The sequence below is a fragment of the Perca flavescens genome, chromosome 1 (genome assembly GCF_004354835.1).
Source record: "Perca flavescens isolate YP-PL-M2 chromosome 1, PFLA_1.0, whole genome shotgun sequence".
Classification (NCBI taxonomy): Eukaryota; Metazoa; Chordata; class Actinopteri; order Perciformes; family Percidae; genus Perca; species Perca flavescens.
In genome coordinates, this window is record NC_041331.1 from 5,622,570 (window position 1) to 5,640,256 (window position 17,687).

A 17,687-nucleotide genomic window follows, 5' to 3' on the forward strand; every position below is an offset into this window, starting at 1 on the left:
TTATTTACTAAAAGTATTTAGATGGTTATCTGAAGTACTCAATAAAAAGATACAACCAGATCCACTTTTAGCAATCTCTGCCTATTCTGTCAAAACAAGGATTTTTTTTGGGGGGATTTTGTATAATCTTCATGTTTTTGAAAATACTGTAGTTACATGAGATGCTTTTCAGCCATGTAAGTGGTGTAGCTCTATGGATGGACTGCAATGTCTGCAGTTCACCACTTTGGTCCAGAGCAGCGTTTTATTACTGGAGACCAGTGTAGGTCTGAAGACCACTTTCTGAAGGTCTCGTCTCGGAATCGACCGCATTTTTATTCGGTTTTGTCTCGGATAAAGAGGACTCTGGATTTTATTTCAAGACCGGTCAAGACCACAGCTGCAAGGCTATCACTAAATTGCCTGTGCATTACTGTTATTGGATGTCAAGCTTTCTGCTCCAAATGCAACCATTAGCTTGACTAATTTCTTATTTGAAATGTGTTCCTGTTAATCACCAAGAAAGTGAATGTGGGAAACAGGAGAAAAAGCTCTGGCTGTCTGGCACTGGCCTAGTCTTGGTCTCGATACTCTCTGGTGTTGGTGATGACTTGGTCTCGGTTTAGGTGGTCTTGACTAGAACACTGGTACAGAGTGAAATATCTCAACAACTTGGATTTATTGCCATGACATTTTGTACAGACATTCATGGTGTCCAGAGAATGAATCCTACTCCTCTGACTTTTCATCTAGCGCCATCATCAGGCCAAAGTTTACATTTAACTAGTGAACTATATCAACATCTGAAAAGTGCTCACAATGCTGTGTTGGTTCCAGTTTGACAAACCAATAGTGAAAGCGGGAAGTTGTTTCTATGCCTCAGTAACCTGTTAAACATTAGAGGACATCAGGCATTCAACTCAGATTTCATATGATCAGAGTACGAACTTATCAGCTTATTCCACCAGTTGTGCAGTTTACATGTTTCAGCATCCACTCATGCTAGTTATTTATTTATTACTGCTTTCAATACAAATGGTCCACTCTCACCCTCCTCTTGTCAAACCCCCATTAATTTGGTCTCCTGTCACTGTCTTTCTTAACGTTTAGGGTTTGGAGAATTCATTGTGTGTGATGAGGAATCTGTCCTACCAGCTGTACACAGAGCTTCCTCCCTCGGTTCGACACCGTCTGGAGGGCCCGACGAGAGCCTCCGCCTCCAGGGACAGTGAGGCCATCGGCTGCTTTACTCTGTATAACAAAAAGCACACTGAGGTACAATTCATCACACATCGTGAAATGACATGCCGGAAACACGACTCTGAGCTAATGCTTAAGTTGCTCTGCGTCTGCAGGATGTGTCAATAGACAACTGTTTGCTAGCATGTTGTGCATACTGTAACAACTTTAAATGGTGATATTATGTCAATGTGTGTTTACAGCTCGTTCCGTTTCCCTTAGTGGCTGAAGAAATCAATTAATACTGCTTTAGTCTTTGGTCCTAAAATATGAAGTCAATGACAATTAATGTAACTACAACTTTTAATAGGAATCATCAGTATGGTTATATTCAGTGATATCAAAGGTCCCATGGCATGAAAACTTCACTTTATGAGGTTTTTTAACATTAATATGCGTTGCCCCAGCTTGCCTATGGTCCCCCAGTGGCTAGAAATGGCGATACGTGTAAACCGAGCCCTGGGTATCCTGCTCTGCCTTTGAGAAAATGAAAGCTCAGATGGGCCGATCTGGAATCTTGCTCCTTATGAGGTCATAAGGAGCAAGGTTACCTCCCCTTTCTTTGCTTTACCCGTCCAGAGAATTTGGCCCACCCATGAGAGAGAGAAATCATGTCTTTCAAACGAGTAAAGTGGCAGTTGATCAAGGCCACACCCCCACCCTCCACCTTGCCTCCCCCTCTTTCCTCCTCAATAGTTACAAACACAGAAATGGCACATCCTAAGGAAAGCTCATTGTGGGACTGGCTCTAGTGGCTGTAATTCTACACCAAGGCTGAACTTCGGGAAAGAGACTTCAGATACAGTATTAGGGGACCACTAAGGTCTTTATAAAAGAGACTTCAGATACAGTATTAGGGGACCACTAAGGTCTATATAAAAGAGACTTCAGATACAGTATTAGGGGACCACTAAGGTCTATATAAAAGCATCCAAAGAGCACCATGTCATGGGACCTTTAAAGCAGAGTTACATGCAGGCATATCCGACATGTGATTTTACCATGTGTTTTGCTTTGCTTTTTTTCCTTCATTTTATGTATTTATGTATTTTATTTTTAATTACATTACATATCTTTTAAAGTTATCATACGTTTGTCCCAAATGCATGTCCGCTTTTTAGATCCAAAGTTTATATAATCACAAACATGTTGGATATGATGTCAACCTGCTAGCTTGTCTGCCACAGCCACCACACCCATCACAGCCATGCTCTCATTCACTCTGCGCACTGTCACTGCAATTCCTGCTGCTTGCCAAAAGGCTGTCTGCTGGTGATTGCTCAATGCTTTTCACATAGACTGTAAAAATAATGGACGTAGCAGCAGTGACGTCACCCATTGGTTTGTGGACTGCCGTTTAGAAGCCTCAAGTTCGGCGATACGGATGTCACCATCTTGTTTTTCTTAAACCAGATGTGACGATTTTTACGGAGAGGGTGGAGCTGGAAAAGGATGACGCAGCCAAGCCGTTGTTGTTTATGGTTGCAATGACGCTGTGCTAAGCTAAACGCTATAGAGGGAAAGTTGCCGATTTTCAACCCTTCGGGAGCGAGTCCGGTGGATAATTATTTGTGTGTTTACTAGTAAGAACTAGGCTCATTTTCTCATAGATTTCTATAGAAACAGACTTCTTTTTGCAACCAGTGGAGTCGCCCCCTGCCAGATATGAGACAGAATGCGAGTTTAAGGCACTTCCGCATTGACTTCACTTCTCTGACCCGGAAGCTTCGTCCATTATTTTTACAGACTATGGCTTTTATCCACATATTATATACATCTATACATCATACATCTTAATGAAGGCTTTTTCAGTAATTGATATTGAAAACATGAAGAGAAAATGCATTATGACTGCATGACATGACATGACATGACATGACATGACAAATGTTTTCTACCCATCTCATTCTCTTTTGGAGTCTTACAGACAACATCAACGCTATCCAACCATTTCTTTTTAATCTTTTTCTGGTCTCAATAACATAGTCATTGTTTTCAGGTCTGGGAAGCTGGGGTGCTGTTTGTCAGATGCAGTATCATAATCAGAGTTTGTAATGTGCTTGAGGCAATTCTGTACAAGTAATTTTAAAGATGTTTCACTTATCAAGCCTCAAAAAGTCAAGCATTAGGTCAGGGTTCTCTCCGGTATCTCGGAAATTGCCAGATAATAAGTGGCTGAGTAGTTAGAAACCTGAGAAGTGGCCTCAGGTCCACAGGGAGGATCCGTTTCCAATAGAAACCACACACAACCAGTAGATCACATTACTCATTTTAATAGCAGTGGAGGCTAAAGGAATACACATCAGGCCCACTGTTACATGCATGTTCTCATAGTCACCCCAAGAGTGAGGATAAAGGAACCCGTTTAACTATATATGACCTACTTTTGCTTAGAGCAGAGCATTAGCCAGGTTATATGGAGGCTGAACTGGGAGGATTTTTGTCCTGCTTTAGCAGGGCCTGAGGATAGTGATCTGTCCCTCTGTCCGTTCATGTGGTTAACACTTTAGTCCAGAGACAGATGTCTTTACAACTCCAGGCCAGAGTGCGACATTCAGGGTCTCTAAAGGATACTCAGTTGTTCTGGTTGGAATCTTTTTCCTTGACTTGCCTTTGGTCCATGACAAAATATCTTAAAAACCAATGGCCAAACTGACTGTGTGCTAACCCCCTCCTCCGAACAGTGATTGTCCAATAATAGCTTAGCAATGGCAACTGGCACTGCCAGCCTGTCAAGCTTTGTATTTGCCCACTAAAGCAATGCGCATCTGCATTTGAAGAGTTTTGAGAGTGATTTTTGGAAGAGAAAGACCTTCTGCCCCTTGAACCTGAACAAGCTGCTGCAAGGGAGAAGGTTGGGGTGGATGCATGGGTCCTAAAACACAGGGCTTTCAAGCAGGGGAGGTCATGTCCAGGAAGAAGTTAAAGGAAAAACACAAGACTTTTACCCAGGAAACGGGTGTTTTAACCCAAACCACAATCTTTTTTATAATCTGAACTAGTTGTTTTGGTGCCTAAACTTAACTGTTGTCACCGCATGACAGTCACCTTTGTTAGGCTAAACCTAACTGCAACGGCCGCTGAAACGATAGCAACAGGTTCTCTGTACCCGGCTCACAGTCACCTTTTCTCAGCTAAATTTAACTGGAAAGACCGCTAACCTTAAATGTCATGTGACCAGTCGTCATGTGCCGTAATTTCGTAGGATATCATACAAATTGTTGTGCATAGATTTTGGTTACGATATCACACATTTGGCACTTTTGCACTTTATGATTTGTGTCCTATTTTGAAGAAGAGGAATACATACTTTACGAATGTCCTGTCCGTCTGTAATGTGTTTTGTTGCTGTTGTGTCTTGACCAGGTGTCTCTTGAGAATGGGACTGTGTCTAAATGAGATTACCTGTATGGTTATAAAAAAGAAACGATGTAAGCTAAGCAGCCAAACAGGGTTATGTTTGTCTTTTTTGCCGTATCACACTTATAATACTAGGACTAACTAGCTTTACACTGCAAAACAAGAACAATACTGCTTTTTTACCCATGTCTTCTACATGAGTCAGCAACTGGTGAGGATACTGACTTTTTGCCTGGAACATGTTAGCTTTAGCATCTGCCTTTTAGCACAGTATAATGTATGTAGGCATAATGTGCGTGTTTAAGGCCCCTTTTGTAAGATTCTCATTTTAAAATGAGTCAGTTGAAAACATGAAATAAGTCAGCCGGAGACTAATGGAGTTAACGTTAGCTTAATTAGTTACAACTAGCGACACCTGATAAGAGCTAATACAAGAGAAAAAACGATTTGAGTAAAATGTAATAAAATAAACTTACAGTTGTGTAGCTACAATAGAACATATTGTAAGTAAATTAACAATAAATAGACATTTTCTTTCTCTTTTATCTCCACGGCAGCGTAACCAGAATCTGTCCATATTGTCTGAGGTGTCCCGACAACCTAAGGCCTCTGAGTGGCTGTGGCACCCTAATGTGGTGGCGCTCTACAAGCTCGTTCTGCAGAACAGCGACAGCAGCTCCACCAGCCGCGAGGCTGCCATAGGTGCCCTGCAAAATATCACTGCAGGGGAGGCCAGGGTAGGATTTCACAGAAATATTAACTATGCATTCCAAAATGAACTGTCTTATTTTTTGTGTGTGGCCAACAATGCACACAATCAGAACAGAAGTCAGTACAGGCTCATGGGATCTTTGCCCCTCTCTGCCAGTGGTCATCGGTACTGAGTGGTGTGGTCGTGGAGCAGGAGAGGATGCTGCCCATCCTGCTGGATCTGTTAGACACCAACAGTGACATGGAGCTGAGGTCTCTGACTGGCCTGCTGAGAAATCTGGCCAGACACTCCACCAACAAAGACCACATGGGTAAGATGCAAACTAAGATTGCTGAAGGCGCTTCAGTTCTCTTTGGCTCACATTGCCAGAAAAATCTCCACAGAGGAGTAAGTTCTGGCTGCAACACAGATACATTCTGGGATAGGAGAAAGAAACGCTCTGGGTTGTTTGATTTTTTTTAAACTAATCACAATCATCTTAGGTAAGTCTAAGTTTGGACGCAGAAACAGTCCAAACAAAATAGTCTTGAACAGGAACTTGTTTTGGTGGAACGGCATATAAAATCTTAAATGAAGTTAACTGTTGACACAATACAGTAACGTGAGCTATTTAAATTAGCTGGATACATGGTTAAACCTCATTTGCTCTTATCAGTGTATCGCTGTGTGTAGGCTACTTTGTCCAAAGCAATCCGCACCAATTGGTCCCAAAATCTTCACAATCATTCCCCGAAAGAACAAAGCAGGCCTGCCTTGTTGCACAATCCACATTTTTTTTCCCAGTTTACAGTTTTTAGCATGTAGCTTGCTAGCTCGAAGGGATTTTGAGAAGGGCAACACACAGAGAGGCTTTATCCTGGAAATGTACTTCCATTGATCCAGACTAGAAGGGCACTGACAATAGTTCATAATTACACTTCAGTAATTACACTTCAGTTCCAACAGCTACCGAGGCAGTTAATCAGCCAGGAGGCTGACGTTGCTTACTCCCATGAGCACTCTGTATGTTCCACCATGACTCCGTATGTTACTCTATGTCGTGATTAGAAAATGGAGCCCTGTACTGCTGCGGTCACAGAACTAAACACTTCTGTGAGTTTTCAGTCTGGTCTGAACCCCCTACTTTGTATAATGTGGAACCAACACAGCACTAAGTGTGTTTGTAGGTGTTGAAATAACATGAATGATAAGTACCGCCTAGTGGAAATCAGTGCTAAGGTTAGCAAGGCTAACTAGCTTCCACTTCCCTTGTGGAATACAAACGTACAAAGTTTTCGATACTCAATACTATGGAGGCAATTTTTCAGGGTCTTAAAGTGTGCGGTGTGTTGGTACCCAGCCCTTTTTAGAGGATTTATATAAAAACAGTTCTGTAACACAACCCCCCCTTGCGCTTTGTCCTTGCAGCTAAGAGCATGGTGAACATTCTGGTGACCAAGCTGCCCAGTGATGGCCTGCAGAAAACACCATCCAGCGAGGTGGTGGTCAACATCTGTGGAGCCCTCAATCACCTGGTCACCGGCAGTTCCTTGGCAGCCCGTGACATCTCATATTTCAACGGCTTGCCCAAACTGTTGGGCATCAAGACATCCCATGATAACAGGTTGGTCTGACTTTTACTGGAATCATCAAATATCAGTGTGGTACAGGGAGAACACAGAGCTGCTGCTTCAGAAAGCAGAATGAGTAAAAGTTATTAACTCAACATACATTTTGAATCTATGAAAACCTTGTTATCTTGTATTTGTGATCTTTATAATTGGTTAACATTTTTTAGGTACAACAATCTGTCAGTTTGGAAGTTGTTATCTCTGCTTGCTGTCAATGACTTTACATATTCTGGAACTGTTACTGCTCTCCCCCGCTGGCCATGCAAAAATATAACCCTCTGGTAATTTGCAGGTCATTTTAGAGTGTTTATCTCTGGGTTTCTCCCATCTGCTTTTGCTGTGGTATTTCCTCCTTGTCTCTAACCGTCTGTCACTGTGTGTTGGTTTAGCTCTGGGAGTCTAAAAGCCGCCAGAGCAGCCTCCACTGTCCTCTGCAACATGTTCCATTACAACAAACTGCACAAGGACTACAAACTGGTGAGAGGCAAAGCTGCTGATGCAGCTATTTTGTTTTCTATTAATGAATAATGAGTCATAAAGTTATGATACTCTCCATAGCTTCCCAGAGCCCACTGTGAGGTCTTGTTTTAGTTTTCATTCATTCATTTAGGATACACTTCTAATTGAACTCTAGTCTTATCTAAATAACTGTGATACACTTACAGCATACATACAGTACTGAGGTATGCATGTCGGGGGACACCTGGGGTGGGTTTGGGATTAACAATGGATTGCAACAATAAAATGATGAGATATACTTTTTTGGGTTCAGCATCACTGCATCATAGAGCATTCATCTCCAGACATACTTTGCTGCTACTTTAGAATCATCATGTCATCATCTGGGCGCCTGGGTACCTCACCCGGTAGAGCGAGCGCCCATATACAGAGGTTTACTCCTCGACGTGGCAACTCCAGCCTGCGGCCCTTTGCTGCATGTCATTACCCCTCTCTCTCTCCCCTTTCATGTCTTTAGCTGTCCTATAAATAAATGCCCTAAAATGCCCAAAAAAGAATCATCCTCAGTGGTTCCCAAACTTTTTTACGTGAAGGACTCCTAAACTGATAACAATTAGACCACGGACCCCCATTTGTTAAGATATTGGGCCATGGTCACCTATCTGATAGGAGTTTTGCTTTTAAATGTTTTATTACAGAAAGTATATGAAACCCATGACTAAAAAAGGTCATACATTGTGTCATTGTGTTACTTATTGATTGAATTCTAGTGAAAATCAATGATACCCATTTTTGCTGGGGACCCCCTGGAACCCAATCAAGGACCCCACTTTGGGAACCACTTGTAAAAAAAAAAAAAGCCAATTATCATACATTCAACCGTAAAAGCCAATAATACCAATTAAACCAATAAAACCTTTTTGTTCTCTTTTGGTCTCCACCAACTCCCAAGGGAAATATCTGGCTCTTCTTTAGCTGCTAAATGCTCCACTATGTTTACTGGCTAGATAGTTGCTAAATTGTTTCTGCTGCTTGGTACTGGTCAGGTGTACAGTTGATTTATCAGATCTTTCTTTTCAAAAAAACAACCTGCAAGTTATGTACGTCTGGAAACGAGGTTAATGTGACGGAGTTTGAGGGCCAAAAAATATAGCCTACTAATTAAACTAAAAGATGCTAAACGCTCTGTGGAGCTGGAACGTTTGGTAATAATTGTCTTGTCCTTCTTGGACACCAAGCCTTGAAAAGGGATCAACTAAAGTTGAAATCATGGCTCCTGACAACCAACAGAATTTAAAGGTCCCATGGCATGAAAATTTCACTTTATGAGATTTTTTAACATTAATATGCGTTGCCCCAGCCTGCCTATGGTCCCCCAGTGGCTAGAAATGGCGATAGGTGTAAACCGAGCCCTGGGTATCTTGAAAATGAAAAGCTCAGATGGGCTGATCTGGAATCTTCTCTTTATGAGGTCATAAGGAGCAAGGTTACCTCCCCTTTCTCTGTTTTGCCCTCACAGAGAATTTGGCCCACCCATGAGAGAGAGACATCATGGTTTTCAAACGAGCAAAGTGGCAGTTGGTCAAGGCCACACCCCCACCCTCCACCTTGCCCCCCCCCCCCCTCTCTTCTCCTCAATAGCTTCAGACACAGAAATGGCACATAGTATGGAAAGCTCATTATGGGACTGACACTAGTGGCTGTAATTCTGCACCAAGGCTGAATTTCAGGAAAGAGACTTCAGATACAGTATTATGCAAGCAGAAGATGGACACATTTTAACTTGCCATTATAAATTGAGAGGTCATTTTGTATTTGAAGATAGATAACGTACAGATCCATGTGACCTCACATTGCCGTAAACGTTTGTGTGCTGGAAGTGTTTTATCTCTTGTTGACAGCAGAGCAACCACAGGAACGAAGCACCCCCAGAGTTAACTCGGTTGCACCATTGTTTGTTTTAAGAGTTTCTGTTTGGCAGCAGCAGCAGCGAGGGCTGTTATTTCTCTTAGTGCTTCTAATCTTCGCACCAGTGATCTGACCGTGGTGAGCAAAGACCACATTCTGAAGTACATCCATCATAAGACAGATGGATGGAAGTTATATAAAAAACATTTATTAAAAGGATATGACGAGGAAGAGAGATGATGGTGAAGGTGGGTTAGTGTACGGATTGTAATGGGGTGGTGGATTATGGAAATGGGTTGTTGACTTACTTAAAATGTAAAAATATATGATATATAAAGGAATGAGTTAAATTTGAATGAGGGGTGGGAAACATCACAAGCTTTGGCTTGATTCCTGCTCCTTTTCGGACAGTTTTAAAAAATATTAATTGTAATAGTATTTTTAATATTATTTGTAACACTGTATAGATATTGTTCTTGTTGCTACGCACTTTTGTATTTTTATTTTTTATTTTATACAGGCTATATATACATATTTTATTTTATATATGTATATATTTTATCTTTGTTCAAAAAGAACATTAAATGCTTTTGGCTTTGGCGCTGAGAGTCGGAGGCAGCTAGAACATCGCTAATTGCTTTCAGTGATCTCGACAGTACTGTCACTATCCTGTGACCTGACCGCCACCTCATAGAGTGGGATCTGGGTAAACTACAGTTGAGGCTCAGAAACCAGATTACAAAAGTCTTCATTAAAATAGTTGACCCCCAGTGTTGAAAAACACTGCTTTCAGGACATTCAACCATTATTCCCCTGGTTAGTGTTCCTGTTTATGCGTGGTTGTTGGTGTTTGGCATTTGCTATGTTTGGCTCAAGTCTCATACGATCATGTATCTGTTTTCCTTCTGGCCGTGTCCTTTGCCTGAGCCCTGGGCTGGGATGTGTGGCAGAATTTTTTTTATCAAGAGCTCTTTTGTTGTATCAGTTGATCAAAATAATGTCAGAAATTAAAGCACATAGTAATGTTGTGGTTTGTTGTAGGGGTGTGTGGCTCACACCCTTTTCCAGGAAATGCCTCTATTTGTTAGTATTTGAGAGCGTAAAACCTTCAACTATGGTGATAGGTCAGGGGATAAAGTTTGTGTGTATCTTTTGTCTTTGTTGGCATGTTTTCGGATTAGTTTAACAGGAAACACCAGTTTGTTTCACATCAAACTTGAAGTAGCCTAGCCCCGTTTAGGAAAGTGCCGGTATTTGAGACCGTCTTTAAAGGTATGATATGGAGAATTATCCTAAAAAAACAATGTATGGACTAAAACAAAAGTAATCCCTCTCAGTGTTTAGCGGTCTGTATCTGCAGAGAGCATGCCCTCTGCCTGTATGTTCTCTTTTCTTATTATTTTTCCGAGCGCAGGACGTTTATGGGTGTCAACAAAGAGTCTTTGGGCCAATCCCAATAGACCCCTTGCCCTATTCTTCTGATTTGCGTGGAAGGGGTGTCCTGATTCTTGTTGGGCTAGAGAGCTAGGGCAAAGTGTTAGGGCTACCGTATATGGCACTCCTAACTCAGGTTTCTCAGAGGCACACTTAAAAGTGAGTGTTATGACAAAGAAAAGAAACCCACAAATGTAATTATTTTCTTCATTAATAAAGATGTATACGTTACAATAACCATCATATCATGTCGTTTTGATTAATTATAAACATTTTCAGAGACTGGCAGGGACAGACAGGCGGCTGTCAGTCATGTAATAGGCAGAGATTTTGAGCCAGGCTAAAAGCTGTTACTTTATTAAGTTTAATATATTTTCAGGTGAGGAAGTTACCATTTAGATTCCCAATATGTGGTCAGTTTATTCGAAATAATGCCTGACTGGAAATGTGTCTAGAATCTATTAAATTGATTTCATCACAAATATTGTAGAGCATACATAATTGTCTTGGATGATAGCTGTTGTGTAGAATTGTTCATTGAAATCCCTTATCAACCCCCACAGCTTTACTGTGCTCTGTTTGCAGTGGGACAGTAAACCCTACTGTATCTAATGGTCTTTTGAAAGTGTCATGGATAAATTTAAGTCACATAGTTAGTTGCAGTGCTAATATAAGGTATTTTAGGCTGCTGCGTGTGTGAATGAAGACCTCAGTCTGAAGTCAAAGTGGAGAGCAGAATGTGTGGGTGTTGGCTGACATTGTGCTCTAAACTGTCTCCACCAGATGGTTTTTCAGTCTGTACACATCTGTTTTTTATCTTACTTGACCTCTGCTCTTCTCTTCCCATTGGTTCTCCTCTTCACTCCTTTGCTTTGTTCTGAAAGCCTGTTGTTAGCCTATGGTCATGCCTTATCTGAGGATACATGGCTCTGCAAATGAAAATATTTCCCCAACATTTAGCTACAAATCTGACTGCAGATGCAGACTGAGATGCAGGAGTTTCTTTCCTTATCAAGAGATAAAAAAAAAAAAAAACTGATTTATTGGGCACTTTGGGGCAGCAAAACAAGCTGAACACGTAACGCTGACACATTAACACCTTGTAACGTTAACATGACATATATATACAGTATGTGTTAGCAAACAATGGCTTATTTACACATCCAGCAGATAGATAATCCCTTCATATGTTTGTGTAACCTGAGGAATGTATGTCCAATATTCTCTCTCATTTAGCTTTGTTTTAGTCTACACCCACCCCTGAGAAAAATGTCTGGCTCTTTAATGGCTTATTGGGTTATCACCACCAACGTAACTTATTCCAGTCTCAATATGAAAATATTGATTAAAGTACCTTTAAAGTTGCTACCTGCTTGCAGCTCAAACTGTGATGGAAAAAGAACATGTCAGAGTTTATTCTATCAGCTGTTCAGTTAATGAAGAACAAAAACCCTAGGCAATTATTGAAATTGGGAATGAACTCAAAAATCTGACAATATGTTAAAATACAACTTAGAACAAGTGGGTTTTCCCCAGTTTATGAAGTTGATAAAGATCCAAAGTGAGTGGCTAACAGGATTACAGCAGCCTGGGCACGAACAAGACAAGCAGCTCCTTTGATAGAAGGATGTTTCACCAATCTGCTGTGGTATGCCACACTGATTATATTAGATAACACAATCTCTAATACTTGCTGTTAGGGGTTTGCAATTGCAAGTGGAAATAACACTAAATTCTACTCTACTAAAACTACATTTACATAAATTTAGAGATGTAGCAATTCCTTTAGTTTTGTATAACACAGTGGCAGCACTTCCTCACTACATTCTTGTGAGGATCCCTGCTTTATCTCCTGAATACTCTACCTTTGTCTATCCCTGCTGGTGCCTGGCCCAGGTTTTATTGAGTTTTAGTTTCTGAGCGACCGCGGCGCTCTCAGCAGAAATGCAGAGAATTTGGCTGAGATATTTGGGGTTTGTCTCTTTTGTTTCTTCTGGAATGAATAAAAGTAGAGTTTGGATATGTGGACTTGGCAGTCCCTGAACGCTGTTATGTTCCTCCTGTATAACACACACACACACACACACACACAGCCCCCGCTGACAAACAAAAGCCATGTGTTTATCTGACTGCCTGGTGGCCATGGTGAAGTTATTACATTTGATAGATATCCTGTTGTGTGTCTGTCCTCAACCCAATCTCATGCAGTTCATACAAAACTTGCTGCAAACATGCTGTGCTGTCTTCACAAGTCACAGTACAAACAAAATGGTCCAAAGCAAAATATCTGGAAAACTACGGGACAGACTGCCATGAAATTTGCTGCTTTTTTTTACCCATGAGCTTTTCCCCGGAGACACACTCCAGACAAAATTAATGTGAACAAAATATTTCCTCATATAAAAGAAAGACCAACATAGAATTTCCTGCGCTACCCAGAGAGGAAGGACATAATGATCGAGTGGGGCCGTTGTGGGCTGTTGCACTAGGCATTTAGTAGTCGCGCATTGCCAGACCTTCCTCCACAGTGCTGCGGTGGAGGGTTTGGCTAGTCCACACAGCATTCTGGGATGGGAGAATAACATGCTCAGGTTTATTGGCATTTCTTTAAACCAATCACAGTCATCTTGGGCGGCGTTAAGCCCCGGACACGATGACGGTGCCTCTGCAAAATAACCTCGGGAAGGAACTTGTTTTGGTGGAGCGTGTACGTTTAAATGTTGTTTTAGTCGTGCAACAGAAAACTCAGATTGGACAGATAGTCTAGCTAGCTGTCTGGATTTACCCTGCAGAGATCTGAAGAGCAGTTAACCATAGTCCTCATAAGTTTAGAATGCCAACTCAAAGAAAGAGGAAGGTAACGGACATCCGGCCGATTGAGAGAGACATCTGGCACCTGAACAATCCCAGTGTGTGGAACGTCGTCGATATAGACTAGGCATCACAATAATAATAATAATAATAATAATAAATATGGATCAGATGACTATGTCTCAGTCTCCACAGCGCTGTGGAATAAAGTCTGGCCATGGTCACATGTTTATAACGGCCACTGTGCAGCAGTAAATAGAACAGTCATAATTGGGAGTCATTGGAAATCAACCTATTCTCTCGTTTATATATTAGGATCTGTTAGTCTAAAAGTTTAGCAATGTATGGTGGGGTTTGGCTATTTAATGCCTTAGCCTATAGTTGATTAAAATAAATTTAAAATGGATTCTAAAACAAACTGGAAGCCAGTGTAATGAAACAATGTGTCAGCAGAGTTTTGAACAATCTGTAGGTGAATAAAGACTCAAATATGCAGGTAACTATCTTAGTGCAGACTGAGCGTGCAGCCAATGGTTGCCCAATCATTAGGCTACATCATTTTCGGGAAGACTGCTTTTCACAATGTTTATCGGTATTTGTATTGTGTCTAATGTTTTTCAGAAAGGATTTGCCAGACGAGACTTCACAGATGCCGCCATCTAGGCTGCAGCACATTACGTGATTCACCCTGAGCTTTCGACCTCAGGATCAAGGTTGCTGGGAGGAAAAAGACGAGGAACGACAGTTGGATTCACTGAGCAGATTATCTTACTGTGACGGACTTACAGGAAGAGAAAAATGGACTGGAGCCAATGGACTTAAAGCGTGTCCTCTTTCAGGTGGCTGGCTGTGTGTTTAACTTGGCTTAGCTTAAACTAGATAGCCTGTGATGATGGGAATTTAACGGTTTCAACACACACAGTGGACTTCACCCCCAAATATACCATATGCTCTTTGACTGATATACTGATATGTTGTTTTGACACTGATTCCAATTTATTTTAAACTAATGTTCTTTATAGCTGATATATGATGCCCACATTAGAGAGAGAGAGAGAGAGAGAGAGAGAGAGAGAGAGAGAGAGAGAGAGAGGCTTAAAGACATAGCAATGTCGGTCAGTCAGTCCACCCTTAGGTCCAGACTAGGGTGACCAGACTTCCCTGTTTCCCGGGGACAGTCCCCGGTTTTGGTGGCGTGTCCCCAGTTGGAGTTCTTTCCTTGGAAACATCCCCGTTTTTAACTACTGTGTGTTATAAACAGGCCGAAAAGTGAAATGATATCTTATGTGGCAAGACTGGGCAGCAGATCCTACCGGTTGACATCTTAATCGCGCTGTGCTTGTTTTTTAAAACAGTTACCATGGTCAAAATACATGAAACCAGAATTGTCCCCCTATTTATTTTATAGATAATAACATTGGATATTTCAATTATACTGTATATTGACCATACTAGGAAAGGCCCCCCATTTTCATTTCAGAAATCTGGTCACCTTAGTCCAGACTGGAGAGTCTCGACAACTGTTGGATGGATTGCCAGTTTCCCGGCCTGAATCATTATCCCAGGCTTTAGTGATGATCAGGGTAAAATATGAATGTGTCTAATACTTTGGTTTATGATCAAATACCTGCAAAACTAATGACATTCCCATCAGCCTCAGCTGCACTTTGTGTTAAGTGCTAATTAGCAAATCTTAGTATACTAACATGCTAAGCTAAGATGATGAGCATGCTAAACCTTTTCTGCTAAATATCAGCATGTTTGCATGCTAATGTAAGCATTTAGCTCAAAGCACCAATGCTAATACACACCAACGGCTTCACAGAGTAGCTAGCGTGGCTGTTTGTAGTCTTTTTAACAAACAAATGTCAGACGTATTTTTCTCTCAGATGTTAACCATCAGAGTTGGGCGGTAGCCATTTTCGTTAACAGTCAACCCATTCTCACTCCAAACTCGTAAAATAAGGACGTTTGGACAGTGGCTGTCAGTGGTTGTCAGTAGCTGTCAGCGTCTGACGCGACGAAAAAGGCATCTTTCAGCGTGTTTGTATAACGCACCGGGGAGAGCAGCAGTTAGATGGGGTTTAGCGAGTAGTATGTAAGGATGAAATTCTGCATAAGGAGGTCGATTGGGGTGGTGGATGGGTCAAACACGGGACTTTCACCCAGAAGACCGGGGTTTGCGTCCCGCTTGTCACGTTTCCTAAAGTGGCTTTTTTCTTTAACTGACCCGTTGTTCCCGCATCACGGAACCGTATGCCCACCCACGACCCTTTCCTAAACCCAGCCGACCCGTTGTTCCCGCGTGTCACGGAACCGTAAGCCCAACCATGACCTTTTCCTTAACATAACTGCGTCAAAAGGGATGGCAATAGTCCCGACCAAGCGCTTTTACTTAAAGCTCAAAAGGGACGGCAATAGTCCCGACCAAGCGCGCTTACTTAAAGCGCTAAAGGACTTTTAGCGTCAATAAGAACGACAAAGGCACCTGACCAAGCGTCCATATTTTACGAGATGGGTGTGAGAACCTGTTGCAACAGTCCAAAAAGCGAACAAATTAGCAGTTAGAGGAGTTTATCAAGCAGCTCCAGATTTCATTTAAGTTTAGATATCAGCCATTCATATCTTGTTCATTTGAGATTTTGCATTCGTTTGATTTGTTTTACTTTTGTATCTGTCCTGAGAATGAAAATGCTCTTAGAAATGAATGCATTTAATTATCATTTCATAAAAGAATAAATGAGAAGACAGCATGAGAGGCCACCATGGCAGTCTAAGAAAGGACTACTCTTCACCAAACATCAAATTATTGGCCAAACAACTGTTTGCAATTAACCTGTCTTCACAATACAGTGTGTTGTGCTCATAATGAAGTAAATTGTCCCCTTTAAAAAAATATACTGTATGTGCTGAGGAATATCATCAAAGATTGGAGAAAATAGTGTGTTATTTAAGAAAAAAAAATGGATACTCTTACTCTGCCCTATATAATCTATCTAGTCAAACAAAATTTACTTTACAGTAAAAGGATACCCTGAGCCTCACAATAGTGTCTGCTGAGAGGCCAGCAGGAGCCAAGGAGGGGGATTTCTCTTGAAGGCCGTGTGGGGGAGAGTGTAACCTTCGGACCTGGAGTTTATCACATGGAGGAAACTGAGGCAGACCAGCAGCAGATGGAGGAAGGGAGGGGCTCAGACAGAATAAAAAGGCTTGGTTCTGCAGTGGGAACAACTGGAGAGAGGGGCTTCAACAAAAAGACCACCCATCCCCTGAAACAGGGAAGCAGTGCATATAAGAGTTCTATAAAGTGAAATGATCTGCATTTTTGTGCAGCTGAATTTGTACATCCATTCTCTCCCCCTCAGATTGCAGGACATTGAGCATGTTAAGCTGCACAGAGCAGATGTGAACAATAAGTTAGATCAGGGAGAACTGCATCGTTATGGAGTATGTAATTGTTTTAAATGTGTTCCCTGTTCTTCCTTATACTCCATTTTTGATCATGTTTATTAATGATCATAATAAATATTAGCATTATTAATATTTGGCTGATTAAGCTCATTTTCTGCAACTTTGTTCATATGGCAGCAGACTGGGACATTTTTTAACAGTGGTGGAGACAAACAAGTACAAGTACCTCAAAACTATATTTACTGTAAGTGTTTCCATTTTATGCTGTTTTATACTTCTAACCCACTTCAAGGCAAATCATTGTACCTTTTACCCATAGACTGTAAAAATAATAGACAGCGCTTCATATGAAAAGTGTGAAAGAAAGCAGCAGAATGACAAAAAAGCTACAACTACCCACAATAAAGTGCAAAGTGACTAGGCATGTTGGATATATGAGCAACATCTCTGACATCCCGGCACAAATTGTCCACATCAGCGGCATTAAAATGTTTTGACAAGGAGTCCCCAATCTTACGATATTTTAAGTTGGTAGGGCTGATTTTGTTATTGATTTAATGTGACTACAGAAATTCAGGTCAGAATTAGGATAACACCGAGATTTCAAGTTTGATCTGTGTTCTTCAAGGACAGATTATTAAGGTAAGCACAGACTTTGAGTCTTTCTTCATTTGCCCCAAAAACAATGACTTTGGTTTGCATGATGGATAGATGCTGCTCAGATGGATCTTCTCTGCCCTCCTGTGGCAGAAAATATCACAGCA

At 41.3% G+C, this 17,687-nt stretch overlaps 1 protein-coding gene across 1 annotated transcript in view; it reads left to right on the forward strand.

Moving 5' to 3' along the window:
• Positions 1–17,055, forward strand: part of LOC114554821 (plakophilin-3) — a 36,469-nt gene extending 19,414 nt beyond the window's left edge. Inside the window, exons 8-13 of the mRNA XM_028576871.1 lie at positions 1,090–1,254; positions 5,136–5,315; positions 5,447–5,600; positions 6,698–6,893; positions 7,290–7,377; positions 14,134–17,055. Of these exons, the coding sequence (XP_028432672.1) occupies positions 1,090–1,254; positions 5,136–5,315; positions 5,447–5,600; positions 6,698–6,893; positions 7,290–7,377; positions 14,134–14,175 (825 nt within the window). The 3' untranslated portion in view covers positions 14,176–17,055. The remainder of the gene's footprint in view (positions 1–1,089; positions 1,255–5,135; positions 5,316–5,446; positions 5,601–6,697; positions 6,894–7,289; positions 7,378–14,133) is intronic.
• The last annotated feature ends 632 nt before the right edge of the window (positions 17,056–17,687 follow it).